The sequence below is a fragment of the Chiloscyllium plagiosum genome, chromosome 15 (genome assembly GCF_004010195.1).
Source record: "Chiloscyllium plagiosum isolate BGI_BamShark_2017 chromosome 15, ASM401019v2, whole genome shotgun sequence".
Taxonomy (NCBI): Eukaryota; Metazoa; Chordata; class Chondrichthyes; order Orectolobiformes; family Hemiscylliidae; genus Chiloscyllium; species Chiloscyllium plagiosum.
Window position 1 is genome coordinate 33,401,103 of NC_057724.1, and position 13,610 is coordinate 33,414,712.

At 36.2% G+C, this 13,610-nt stretch overlaps 1 protein-coding gene across 2 annotated transcripts; it reads left to right on the forward strand.

The window, feature by feature from the left end:
- The first annotated feature begins 300 nt into the window (after window positions 1-300).
- Window positions 301-13,062, forward strand: si:ch211-153b23.3. Of its 2 annotated transcripts, none has more exons than XM_043704656.1 (11): window positions 301-392; window positions 3,814-3,981; window positions 5,710-7,173; window positions 8,256-8,348; window positions 8,440-8,544; window positions 8,639-8,748; window positions 9,877-10,071; window positions 10,213-10,375; window positions 10,510-10,675; window positions 10,768-10,862; window positions 11,400-13,062. In XM_043704656.1, exons 2-11 carry the CDS (start codon window positions 3,825-3,827, stop codon window positions 11,480-11,482), a joined length of 2,631 nt encoding a protein of 876 aa, XP_043560591.1. In that variant the 5' UTR covers window positions 301-392; window positions 3,814-3,824; the 3' UTR covers window positions 11,483-13,062. The 2 variants fall into 2 exon arrangements, with proteins under 2 accessions (XP_043560591.1, XP_043560590.1); XM_043704655.1 differs by having other exon boundaries at window positions 302-392; window positions 11,397-13,062.
- The last annotated feature ends 548 nt before the right edge of the window (window positions 13,063-13,610 follow it).

A 13,610-nucleotide genomic window follows, 5' to 3' on the forward strand; every position in this document is an offset into this window, starting at 1 on the left:
GTCTCTTTCAAATGAAACTCCATCTGCTGCAGACTCGACATGTTCTTTAAAAAACGAATTACAAATTATTTTATAGTTTATCGACGAATAAGATGTGAAAACAGTTGAGAAATGGTCACTCAACGAATGGCGCAGAACCTATTTTTTCCTTATTCCAGTTTTGTGGTTTCATTGACACTGACTCCTATACATTAGTTTTGGTGCTCCGACTATGACGAATGAGGAAGTTAGCTGTGACCGATAGTCAAGTGAAAAAAAATGTGCTCGGGAAAAGTCCTCGGGGGCTGGTCACATAATACCTGCTATTTCCTTCATCAATGCCAACTCCTATAAAACTGAGAGACACGATAGTTTAAAATAACAGCGAAGAAGGTGCCTCAAGGACAGTGCATGTAAGCAATATTAACATTCGTTCGATTATATGTTTTCGTTGATATGTAAGGAATTCAGTTATCCAAACATCTAAAGCAAAATGGTTTTAAAAGATGAATCTGATATTATTCAGTACATATAGATAGACTTACGTGACCCATGAATGATATCAGATTTATATTTTGTATATATTAATACAAAATCAATGATTTCGACAAATTGAAATATAACTCAAAGATGTGTGATAAGACACACAACGGTAACAATCCTTTAGCGGTTTGATATTAATTTTCTAATGTCAACTTGACTGCGGTTTAATATGTGTCCATAATTATGTGTCTATTTGTCTATTGTGTCTATAAATGCCTATTTATAAAATATGGAGAGCTCATATTCAGTAAGGATTGACGAATAATACTTTTAACAATTTCAGGTTAATCTGAGGTATCTAATACATGCCGCTTCTAAAACGGGAGCCGACACCGTTCAGAAAGCAATCGCCGAGAGACTGTTACTGACAATAACTAGTTTAGTGATTCTATCGCCAGTTCGGTTCGCAGGCCTTCCGGGGTACATCAAGTTTAAGTCCCCGAAATTGTTTTCTGAACTTGTCTGGAAAGACGAGGGAAAAACCATCCTCGTCTCTCCAGAGAATTCCAGCCCCCGTGGATTCGCATTGTTTTCTTTCGGCAATAGCAGTGGTGTTTCTGTTATTACCCGCTGTACTTAGAAATTGTGTAATGATGGCACTCTTTATTCTGTTATTGTTTGGCGGAGTAGGGGGGCGATACTCCAGAAATATCATACAGGAAAGTTTACCCAACGTTGCGCCGACATTGTACATGCATTACCAAGAGATGGCGCCACATTCTTAAAGCTAAGTCACTGAGTCTAATGTACGCTTTCTAATATTGCTAAATTCATTTTTGTAAGTTCTAGTTACTGAAGCTCTTATGAAAATTCGAAAACAACCTGTATTTGTGTAATACAGCCTCGATTGGCTGATTATTAAAACCAAATGCACAGATGACGGAGTTAATTGTTTCAAGGAATGCAAATATTCCTTCAACAACAAATTTAGGTTGCAGCATCTTTCACATAGATAGACGTATGAGATTCCGCAGGTGAGCGCCAACTGGAGAAGGTGGCCAAGGTGTTAGCCAAGGTGGCCAATAGCCAGATCAAAGAGGCTTATCAATTCATAAATGACATCTTATGCGAGTGTAACACCGAAAACGTTTTCTCCTTCCTTGACCGGTCTGCAGCCTTTGAGGCGGTTATCCACAGGGTCCAACTCAGATGCAATTTACCTTTGTCCAGCTAGTTGAGACCATTGAAATATGTTTCCATTTTTATTTATCTAATTATAGCCAAATTAATCACTTTGCATGAGCAGGAAGAGAAACCATTCTTAGTCCCCCAAGGATCTAGCTTTTGCCCCTCCTACTGCTTATCTAAATGCTGCTCTCTAGCTCTTCCATAGACATAGGAGTAAAGTATTGCAGATGCTAGAATCTGTACTGACAACAACCAATGCTGGAGATCACAGTGACACAGACAGCATCCATGGAGAGAGAGCAAGCTAATGTTTCGAATCGAGATGATTCTTCATCAGAACTGAAATGAAGTGTAAATGGTGCCCCCCCTATACTTCACCAGCTCTGATGAAAAGTCATCTGGACTTGAAACATTAATTTGCTCTGTCTCCATGAATGTTGTCTGAACTGCTTTGATCTCCAACATTAATTGTTTTCAGTCCAAAGACATAGGGTTAGTTTTCACATACATGTTTTAACAGCATCTCTACCTTAGCATCACCCCACTCAACTCCTCTACTGTTGCTAAGCTATCAGGCTGCATATCCAGTATCCAGCATTGATAAGCTGGAATTTACAGATAAATATTGGGAAGACTGAAACCATTGTATTCAGTCCCAAGTCCAAATTCTGTCCATGGCATCCAACTTCATCCCTACCCTTGATAACAGTCTGAGATTAAGCCATTCTGTTCCCATCCTTAAGGTCCCATTTGAACCAGAGTTCAACTTCTGATGCCTTATTAGTGCCATCAGTAAAACCTTATATTTTCCCCCAGAAATATAGTGTGACTTTACCCCATCTCAGTTTAACTATTCCAGTGCAGTCATGGATGGTTTCCACATTTTACTCTCCGTAAACCTGTACTATCCAAAACTCTGCTGCCCCACCTTAACTCATAAGTGCCATTCTTTATTCACCCCAGTTCTCACTGACCCACATTGGCCTTCATTGTGAGTATATATAGAAGGAAAAACTTAGGATGTTCATGATTACCATGAGAAAACAACTGAAAGCACAGATATTGAGATAAACTTTGCCAAGTCTCAGGGAGATGACAAAGGAGATCATCAAAGGGAGAACCAAGATAAACCTTGTGAGGTAATAGAAAACAAGAATTTTGAGAGAGTGGTGAAAGAGTGGAAAAGGATAGGATGTTTGAGCAAGGAGAAGAAGTACAATATGCAGAATTGGTGATAAGAAGAATGCTGTTACCATGGTGGAGAACGTGAGGACTGCAGATGCTGGAGAGTCAGAATCGAAGTGCGTGGTGCTGGAAAAGCGCAGCAGGTCAGGCAGCATCTGAGGACCAGGATAGTTGATGTTTTGGGCATAAACCTGAAACATCGACTCTTCTGCTCCTTGAATGCTGTCTGACCTGCTGTGCTTTTCCAGCACCACACTTTGCAACTATTACCATGGTGGTTGAGTGCAGCAGATGGTAACAATTTTTGAAGAACAAAAATCAGAAAATTTGTAATAATGCATTACATAACAGGTCAAAAACATAAATTGCATTGCATTTCAATGTTTTTCAATCCAATTGTTTTTCAATCCATGCAGGCAGGTGAGAAGAGCCTCAAACCTGATTGGAGAACTGACTCATGGGCCTGCTGACTGGAGGCATTGTCCAAGCATCTGGCCTATTCCCCAGTGCCTCAGAGAACCTGGGGGCTTCCTGAAAATTTTTTTGTTAATCTCTGATAATTGGCTTTTATAGGTCTTCAACTGCCCTTAAGCAACCTGCTACTTGTGGGAAAAATGATTCAGAAATGGAATATTTGTCAGCTCGGTGCTGTACTCCCACTTCTGTACTCCTCTCTATGAGGAGGTAAAACTGCTGGCTCATATTTATCTATTTATACATTACCATGTCTATAATTATATGGTATTGCGCAAGGTTTGGATGTTATATATTAGATCATGCAGTCTTTTCACACCCATTATGACTACTACATTTGTTTAAACAAGTGGTAATTTTTGTGAGTGATACATTTTGTCATTAATGCAGATTCAAGTTCATGGTGGGCTTTGCATTTTCATTGTAAATTAATTCATTTAAGAATATATGACTCATAAAGTGCATGTAGTTTAATCCCTACATTAATTTTTTAATTCATTTTAGGCTCAAAGAAGATGTCTAGCTCCGAAGGTTTTGCAGCTGTATTTTACAGTGAGCCAGGAGTCCTGGGGCTTCTGGCCAATGTGATCAGTGCCTTCCTTGTAGCTCTTCAAAATTTTGCTCAAGTCAATACAAACATTTTGGCCAGTGGAACTGAAAACATCTTGGCAGGTTAGTGACAAATAACAGTGTACTACAGCTGTGATTCGCGATTACTGTACACAAGATAAAATATGATCGGATATTGCACGAATCGCAAAAGTCACTAAACTTCAATCATGCGAAAAAAGTTTGAGATGTTTTGTAGCAAGCATTACTCAGGAAAATAGTTTAGGATTGTAGGATTTCTAAACTGATATGAAATATTATATTTTGTAAATAGTGTAAAAACACATGCCAATTCTTAGCCCATTTTTGAATTAATTGTCAGGTGAATGATGTATTTAGGGAAAATAAAGAGAGATTCATAAAGAAATGCCAGTCGTATATTCAGATTCCAAAGGAACCAAGGGAAAGATTAATACATCATGTGCAATAATTAATATTCCTAGAATCTGGTTGCTGCTCTGGAAGCAATACCTGCATATATTAGGATTGCAACTTTGGCAAGAACTTTTGGGTAAAATTCTGTTTATGCCATTTCTGGACAAACTCGCAGGTCATCTGCTGAAATCATGACCAATAATCAGGAGATACAACAGAGACTCTCTCCTCTATTAAATCAGAACTATGTCGAATGTTCAAAATCTAAAATAAAAACAGCAAATACTGGAGAAATACAGCAGGTCTTACAGCATCTGCGGAGACACGAGAAGAGTTAACATTTTGAGTTCTGTATGACTTTTCTTTGAAATTGAAAGGAGTTGATAATAATGTTTTTTAATGCTGTAAGTGGATGAGGAGCAGGAGCAAATGGAACAGATGGTGAGGGTGGCCATAGCAAAAGACAAAGGTAGTAATAATGGTGATAAAGGTGAAATCAGGATGTAAAATAGCTGTAAATGTTAGGTGTGAAAAGTGGAAAATTGTCGGCTCTGCTGAGAGAAAAGCCAATAAGACACAAACATGGCATGGCTAAGGGAGGTGAAGGAATGTAAGAAAAATGGGGTACAGAGGTCATACTCTGAAATTATGGAACATCTCCCCCACTGACTATTGGCTCCTTTTTAAGTGGATTACAGAATGTGTCATAACTTAACAATCAATTATTGTTATTATTGTTAATCCATTCTTGTTCAGGGCATTTTTTTTTAAAGATTTCTTTGTTTAGACTCTCAGTAAAAGAATTCATGGTAACTCTAAAATTGTCAGGGTTCATTCTGACCTCTGGAATAAATATCAGTAGATTCTGGAGAAAGTGCTACTGAGTCCAATTCACTCCAGTTAAGCTTCAATCTTGTTTCAATGAACCTTGGGACTCCTATGACACAATTAATTTCTAAGCATCATATTTATAAAGTATAAACTCTAGCATTCATGTCTTAACTTTTTTTACTCTATGTACAAGTAATCCCAGCACTTTGACACAGCAGCTGATCTGTGAATCTGTCCAGAAATGGCATAAACAGAACATGACCAAATTTCTTGCATTTCTGAAGACCAACCAAAGTTCTTGAGGTCAGTCAGAATCCATGTTAGACAGAAGCACAAGGATGTTGAAAAACAGGAAGTATTTATCAACAAAGCTAAACTGCAGTATTAACAAATTCTCAGAGATTTTGAATGATTGTTTTTGAAAAGTCTCATCAACCCAAAACCCTTATGAAAGTATTGCTTTTTGACATTTTTAAAGTTTATAGTGGTCAGTAATGAAATAAGCTTGAAGTCTATCTATTTGATATCTTAAGCAAATTATCCAAGAAACCAATACTATTAAAGATTCCATTCTATGTTTTATAGGTGTTCACCTTGTATTGATTGGTGGTGTGACACAGCTTGTTGCTGGACTAATGTCCTTCAGAAAGTATGATCATCTGGGAGGCACAGCCTTTATAGCATTTTCAGCTTTGTGGAGCAGCTTCGGGGCAACTCGGATCATTTTGGGAGCAAACTCTCCTCTTAATGTCACCTCAAATGCAGTGGATTTACAAAACACCAGTGTTGCAAATGATAGTTCAGATGTGCCTTTGCCTCCTATTAGTGAATCAGCTGTTGCAGGGCTGGTAGCCTACATCAGTGTTGCATTTACTCTGTCATTCTGTTCAGCTACAGCAAATTACATCATGCCTTTTGTCTTTGGGGCCATAACACTTACTCTCATTTTTGAAGCTGTGGGTCTCTTTAGCCAATGGGCTTTAATATTATCAGGAATATTTGAACTAGTGATTACTGTCTTTGGGCTTTATGGAGCCATTGCTCTGCTTTTAAAGGGAGTCACCCAGAGGTACATCCTTCCAGGGTTTGGCAATTCATTATTCAATGTGCTGCTTCTAGGGACAGCTAATAAATCATCTGCTAAGGCTAATGGTGAAGAGAAAAAGAAGAACACTAAATATGCAGAGCCAATGGCACTTGGTAATTTGTGTAGTGTGATTTCTCCCTTTATCTTTGCTTTTTACTGCTTCGGGTACATTAAATCATTCTATGTCGGAGCTGTGTGGGTCAGCATCAATTCTATTACGCAGCTTTATGCAAGCTACTATGGTTATTTACGCAACGATGTCTACTTTGCTACTAAATACTGTGTCCATAGTATGTATTGGCTTGTGAAGTCCTGGGAGGAGTTTATTTTATCTGTCCTCATAAATGTTAATAACTTAGATAGCAGCAGAGCCAGGATGACAGGAGATTGGTTTTTCATGGTCACATCTTTGATTATATTGCTACTATCTCTAAACAGAAACAAACTTGAAATAATCCATAATGGTTTTTTTGTTCTTCTGACGATCTCCACTATTCCTCAGATTAACACTGTATCATATTACAGATTTTTTGGGGCAGTTTGCTCAATGTATACAGCCCTCTCCCTTTATGCAACATTTTCCAGCCTGATCAACTCTATAGCAGAAAAGGCATTGATTCCTATTGGAACTGAAATGCTGTCTTCAAAATCATTCCAGAATGTTCTGTTTGCCCTAAAACAGAGGTTCAGCAAAGCTGATGAGCTCCCAGTTTTTACTAGTGTGCAGCTGCCAGATGCCCTTTTCTACATTTGCAATGGGCTTGCAGCCCTGTCTGCCATTCAGAGTGCAAACATGGACCAGGCCCAAGCTCATCTTACTATTCCTTGGGTTCTGATCCCTGGAACTCTGATCCAGCTCTATGTGTCGAGGATTCAAGTTCGTGGAGGAAGGCGCTTTGGCTCGGTGTTACCCTTCTGTTATGCAGCTATCTGGGCAACTTGGACCTGGCTTCGATTTGCAGGTATATCTTCAAATGTAAACAAATCCAGTCGGTTCTGCTGTAAAGCACGTTTCTTCAACACAAATTGGCGATAACGCGATTGAAGAATTTCAACCATTATTTGTAGAACACAAACTTTCCTTACCTGTATTAGCTGTAAAAGGATTCCGGTTCCATTGGTTTAAATGGTGTTCTATTATGTGATTTTCTTATAACGCAGGGTCGCATGGGAACAGAACTATCGCCTTATATCAGAACAGACTGTAAACACATCTTTATTGTTTTTCTAAACATTACATCATTTTCCAATTTTATAGCAAGGTTAATCTAGTATTGTGTTGTCAATATACCCAGTAGAAAATCATAACTTTTACAAAAATATTTCTGCTCTATTAAAATCATTGACAGTCAAAGGAATGACAATGTGCATGTATATACTTCCCTTTCAGTCAGTGCTAAAATTTACATTTGATTATAGCAACCCAATGTAATCTTTAACTATCATTTACTTCTGCATGACATTTCTAGCTTAAAAATCTCATACCACATAAATAATACAAAGCCAGACACCATAAAATATGTTGCTACATATTATTCAGATCAGTGAGCAGGTTTTATTTTTTTGAGTTGTATTAACATTAGGAAGCACATGAAGAAGGGCATGGACAAAATCTTCAGAATATGTCATTGTTCCCTGTGTGCCAATCCCTGGGTCTCTGGCTTTATATTCAAATTTCATGTACAAGAATTGAAGGATTTTGCATTGTGCTACAATTCATATAATTATGTTACATAACCATCTTGAAAGACCAATTCTTCCTCATCCTGGAAATGTTTTATGAATGCTTAAACATTCTTCTCACTAAAAACAAATCATTGGGCCATTTTAGCGCAGAATAATAACAAAATTGAAATGAAAGAAGTAGTTAGAAATGTATTAAAATTTCACACAAATCATCTCTCACATCAAGTTAACTCTTATCTGTCAGTAGACTGAAAATTTCCATTGATCATTTCTTGCTCAACTTTCTCATACTATTAACCATAATATCACATGTTTACTTCTGCCTGTATGGAGTTTCAAAATTATGTGTTTTATGCAGGTCATTTGTTAAACATTGATCGCAATTCTGATGGTGGATTCACTGCAGGAGCCATAGCTTTCCTTATTGTCAACATGTTTCTGGTTATCTTGGGTGAGTGTTTTAATCATAATTCTTCTCAGTTTGTGTACTTCAATACTTGATGTCCATGAGGAATAAATTTATTTTTTTCTCTCTTTCACAGCTATTCATGTAGATGTGGTGCTTCTCCTAGTCACAGTCATTATGGAAGTGATAATCATTTGCTTTCTACTATTCACCCTGGAGCAACTGCCTCTTCCTTTGGAAGGTTTAACACTAGTTCAAAATATTTCAATTTTAGCATTTTTATTTTATAGCCATATGACCACTTATGGTTTTCTCCTCATTTTTTTTTCCTGCAGGTGTAATGCTGGCGTTGATCAGTTTTGTCTGTGTTTATGGAACAACAGCCTCTTTTGCCAACCATATGTTTGGGAAACAACTAATTCCTCTGGGTGACCCCCTCTTCAGGGTAAATGCTACATGATGGCTATTTATTTTGAATGTTGATTATTTTTCAATGTACTGCTCTGGTCTTCCATTCAAATGGGATTATAGTACTAGAAGTAAGTGGACCAGTGCATGTAAAAATAATTCAGATCCCTACTTTAAAGTCATACATACTGTTTTATTTTAACTTTTATTTCACATTCTTGTTTATGTCAAAACTACTTAGTTAAACAGATTAAAACTTAAGAGTTGCTGTGCGAAATGAACTGAGGAAGTGAGAAATTATTGGGCTTTACATGTGGAAGGCATGACTACAGTGTAATGTAGCTCATTTCTATTGTAAATGTAGAAGTGACAATTTACAATAGGACGTGTAGACAGAATGTGAATGGGGATATAAGACTTTATCTAATGCTATAAATGTGTGGGCATTTTGTAAGCATTCAAACATTTTCTTTACTGTGGTAAATCTTATTAGATTAATATTATGGACGTATTTGCGAAATAAACAATACTTTTGTAATTAAGGTCTAATGTTGAAAGAATGCCAACAGGATTTTTTTATATGTGCGTGCCTTCATAGATTTTGATAGAATCCATTATACTTCTGATATTAGACAGTAATCTGTCAAAATTAATTTTTAACCATCATGTAATGCATTTGTTATCCCTACACAAAGTTCAACATTTCCAAGCATCCACAACTTTACAAACTTGTCACAAAGTAGCAATTAAACTTGCATTGACCTATCTATAGTAGTTACATTATGACCTTAAATGAAAGACAATATTCCTGTCAGGATGAAATAACCCAGCAGCTGTGCTTCTGTGAACAATACCACAAAAAAGACCCACAAATTAAAGGATAAACTATCAGGAATCATACATATGCATTTCACTTCCTTGGCAGTTAATAAACTGTTCATGAACACTATTTAAAATTTGAGATGGCTTCCAAATTCCCGTAACTTTCCAATTGTTCATCAATTTTCATTCTAGTTTTGTTTACAAGGGACAGAATAGGGACGTTCTACTCCTTTATCTAAATATAAACAACACTGAAGGACAGCGTGATCACTTGCATTATAATAATTCAATTAAAAACTATTATGTTTCTGACATGTTTTATACTTTTATACATAAATCACAGACAGGAACAAACAAAAAGAAAGATCAAGCCCCTTTGCCTTGTTCCATTGCTTCTTCACGGAAAACTAGTGGTCTACAGATTATTGCAAAAATCCTAGATTCTGGCCGTGTGTGTGGCATCCCAACGGATACTGTGTATGCTCTGGCAGCTTCCTGTAAACACCCAGAGGCTATTAAAGGTATCTACAACATAAAGGTAAGGCTGCCAAATGCAGTGAGGCATAAATACTCAGAAATGATTCTTAAGGCATTTTATTTTTAGTCTGTAATATCATTTTCCTTCAACCTGCACTTGTCAGTCATTTGGTGCATATAATTGATGTCTGTGATTTTACAGGAGCGTCCTACTGAGAAGCCTATTTGTATCTGTATCTCCAGTCTTGATCAGCTTTCTGCAGTGCATCCTCCATTCAGCCCCTTGCTCTGGGAATTTATGAACCATGTCTACCCTGGAGGGATGAGTTGCATTGTGAAGAAAGGAGAATGGCTGAAGAAACTAGGTACGCATCACAAGTAGTAGAGCATTTTGAAATATCTGTTCATCCTTATTCAAATAGCCAGTTTACATCAGCTCATGAATAAGAATGGAAATGAGAATAGTATCTGAGAAATCAGATTTTATCCTTTTTTAAAGGTATTGGTGCTGCATTTGACCATGTTGGTACCAAGGAGAGCATCATGATCCGTGTTCCTGACCACACTGTGACAGCTCATCTCGTGAACATGACTGGACCATTAGCCATTACATCAGCCAATCCGAGTGGGGAGCCTGACAGCATCCACCATGACATGGTTATCTCGTATGTATACAAATATTGCCATGGAATTATTTGTTGTTTTATTTCTTGGTAAATGCATTTTTCAATGTTTTACATTATCATTTTATCAATAGACGCCTGGGGCACAAAATTGATGCTGTTTTATGTGACGGAAACTCTAATGAATTGATTGCCTCCACTGTCATCAACTGTACTAAGATTGATGAAGGTATCCAGATTTTTAGTTATATATTCTTTCATCTGCTGTTTAAACTGATTGTATCTGAGAAAATCCACAGTAGTTTACACACTAAGTTTTACATACATATTTATTTCTTTAAATCACATTTTGGTTCTGATATGTTTACAATGTGGTAGTTGAAATATATGATGGCTTTACAGTTCAGTCAGTTTCATATATAGCTGTCACATCTCGTGCTAAGCAATTTTTTAAGATTATTTTGTTATTATAAGTACAGGTCAGTACTTCTGCCAGTCAGCCTGATATAGCTTAACTTGACAAGCCACAGGTCCATCACAGAAATGCAATTATTAATTAATTTTATCCATTAACTAATATAAGCTGAGCATCAAGCTTTACACATGACCAAGTCTTTTTTTAAAGATATTGTTGGTTTTAATATGGAGTTTTCAATAACTCTGTAATGAATGCTTCCTAAAGTAATTGCTACTTCAGTAGTAATTGCTATGGGTTTTGGGTATGATTATTCTGTTTCTAACAAAAAAAAATTACTTTCTTCAGAAGGAATCACAATCCTAAGAGAAGGATGTGTTCCAGCAGTAAGAGTGATGCAGATTTTTGAACAAGTGAAGAACAAGCTTGACTAATGGCAAACTCCCACTGACAGAATGTTTTAGAACCAGCATACAACAAAGATATGTGCAGCATCAGCATAAAGTCATAGAGTACAAGCAATAATATTCACAATGTGTTACATGTGGATAATTTCCCATTATGTTTAATATATGTAGCAGTGGGTCTAATGCAATAATAACTAGAATTTTCCTTTCATTAAAAGGAATATGGGAGATTGGAAATTTTTGTACTTTTATAGTTATTAGTTCTCCTTATCCAAGTAACATTTTACATTGTTGTTTTAAAAAGACCTGATATGAAGCTAGTTGGCGGGTGACAATCCTATAAACAGTGAATAGTCATAATTCACTATTTCTACCATGTTTTATATATAAAGTAAAAGTCATAAAAATATATTTATATAAATAAGTGTTATCATCAAGATATGCATCTTCATTTAGAAATAGATCTTAGTAACTATTAGTATCATGCCTGTATAGCTCACATTCGTGATCATGTTTCGTTCCGATGTGGGGAATTGAAGTTGAGCACCACATTATTTATGGTGACATACATGTTGAAACAATAGTTTGTATATCTCAGTAAGCCTCAATCTACCTCCATGACATTAGCCTTCCAGTCATAATGATGGTGGCAGTTGAATATTTTCAATTAATTATAATCTAATTGTGGTCTGTCCTTTCCATTATCGCAACACACAATTATATTTTTGGCAAAACTGGTTTTAATAAAAAGATAATATAAATAGTAGAACATAAAAGGAAACCTGCCTATTCTGTGAATTTGGCGTAAAAACAGAACACGGTGATACGTGAAATTGAAAAGAAGGTCAACATTTTAGGGATGATCCTTGATCATAATTGCTAGTTGTTTTCATCAATTTAATAGACGTAAATTAGGATACAGTTGCAATGTGTTCAACAAATCTTTTATCTGTTAATACATAAAAATATTGGAAAATAAATTTTGTTGGAAAACATTAAACACAAATAAAGATTCCTAATTAGAAATTAGCTAGAAATTATTGAGGAGTTGTTTCATATTACATTTTTGTCATCATTTTGGTATTTTACCCTAACCTGCTCATTTGAAATTAGTCAAAATTTATTTCAAAAGGGCAAGCAATTTAATTCCACCTAATTATATTATGCTAAAATTGTATAATGATTTCTAATAATTTTCTGTATATTTAGCCGCTGGTGTTAATACCTTCTTATTGGAATGTTTTGTTACCTGAATGTAATTGTAATTTTTCCTGAAAATGTGGTGGAAGCAGATTGAATAATAATTATCAGAAGGAGATTGGATAAATACTTGAAACGGACTGATTTCGGGAAACAGCCACAGTTATTATTTCTTTGGATGTGCCTTTGGTCTTAATCACATGTGGGATTTTGCCAAAACCGCTTGAGTACCAAATGTTATAAACCCTGGTCGAAAGTGAAGGAAATAGTGATGAAGATATGGTGAAGTAATATTTGATGCTTTTGTATTATAAGTCTTGTATGAAGGAAATTATTTGTACATTCTTTCATTGTCTGTTTGTGACGGTTATGTTAATAAATATTATTCCAAACAATTCTATCATTAACAGCAATAAGTTTGTATTTCTTTTCTGTGTACTTAGCTGCAGTTATTAACTGAAAGTGAGTGGTTCAGGTCAATCCAGATCAGGCGGGGCCAAGCGTCACTCAGAACATAGAGAACAGAACAGTGAGCAACAGAAAATAGATAACAAATCTGATGTCATGCAGCGTACAGCCAAATTGTCTGTACAGTTTCATTTTGATTGAGAAAATATTTTATCAAAATGTTTCATAGTACATTCTGAAAATGTCTGATTTTTAGACAACTCAGGTTTCTAAACAACCAGTTTTGAGAAATTTTACCTGTACTTTGCATCTGTCCAGAGCAAGGGAGAAGTTTTTTTTATTCACTCATGGAATGTGGATATTTCTGGCTGGCTAGCCATTTATTGCTTGTCCCTAACTGCTCTTGGTTGGCATTGGTAAGCTGCGCTTTTGAATCGCTGCCTACTACATGCTAGTCACAATGAGAAATGGAGATCATTCAGACATTTGAATGTAATTATAACTTTTCCTGAAAGGGTGGTAGAAGCAGACTGAATAATAATTATCA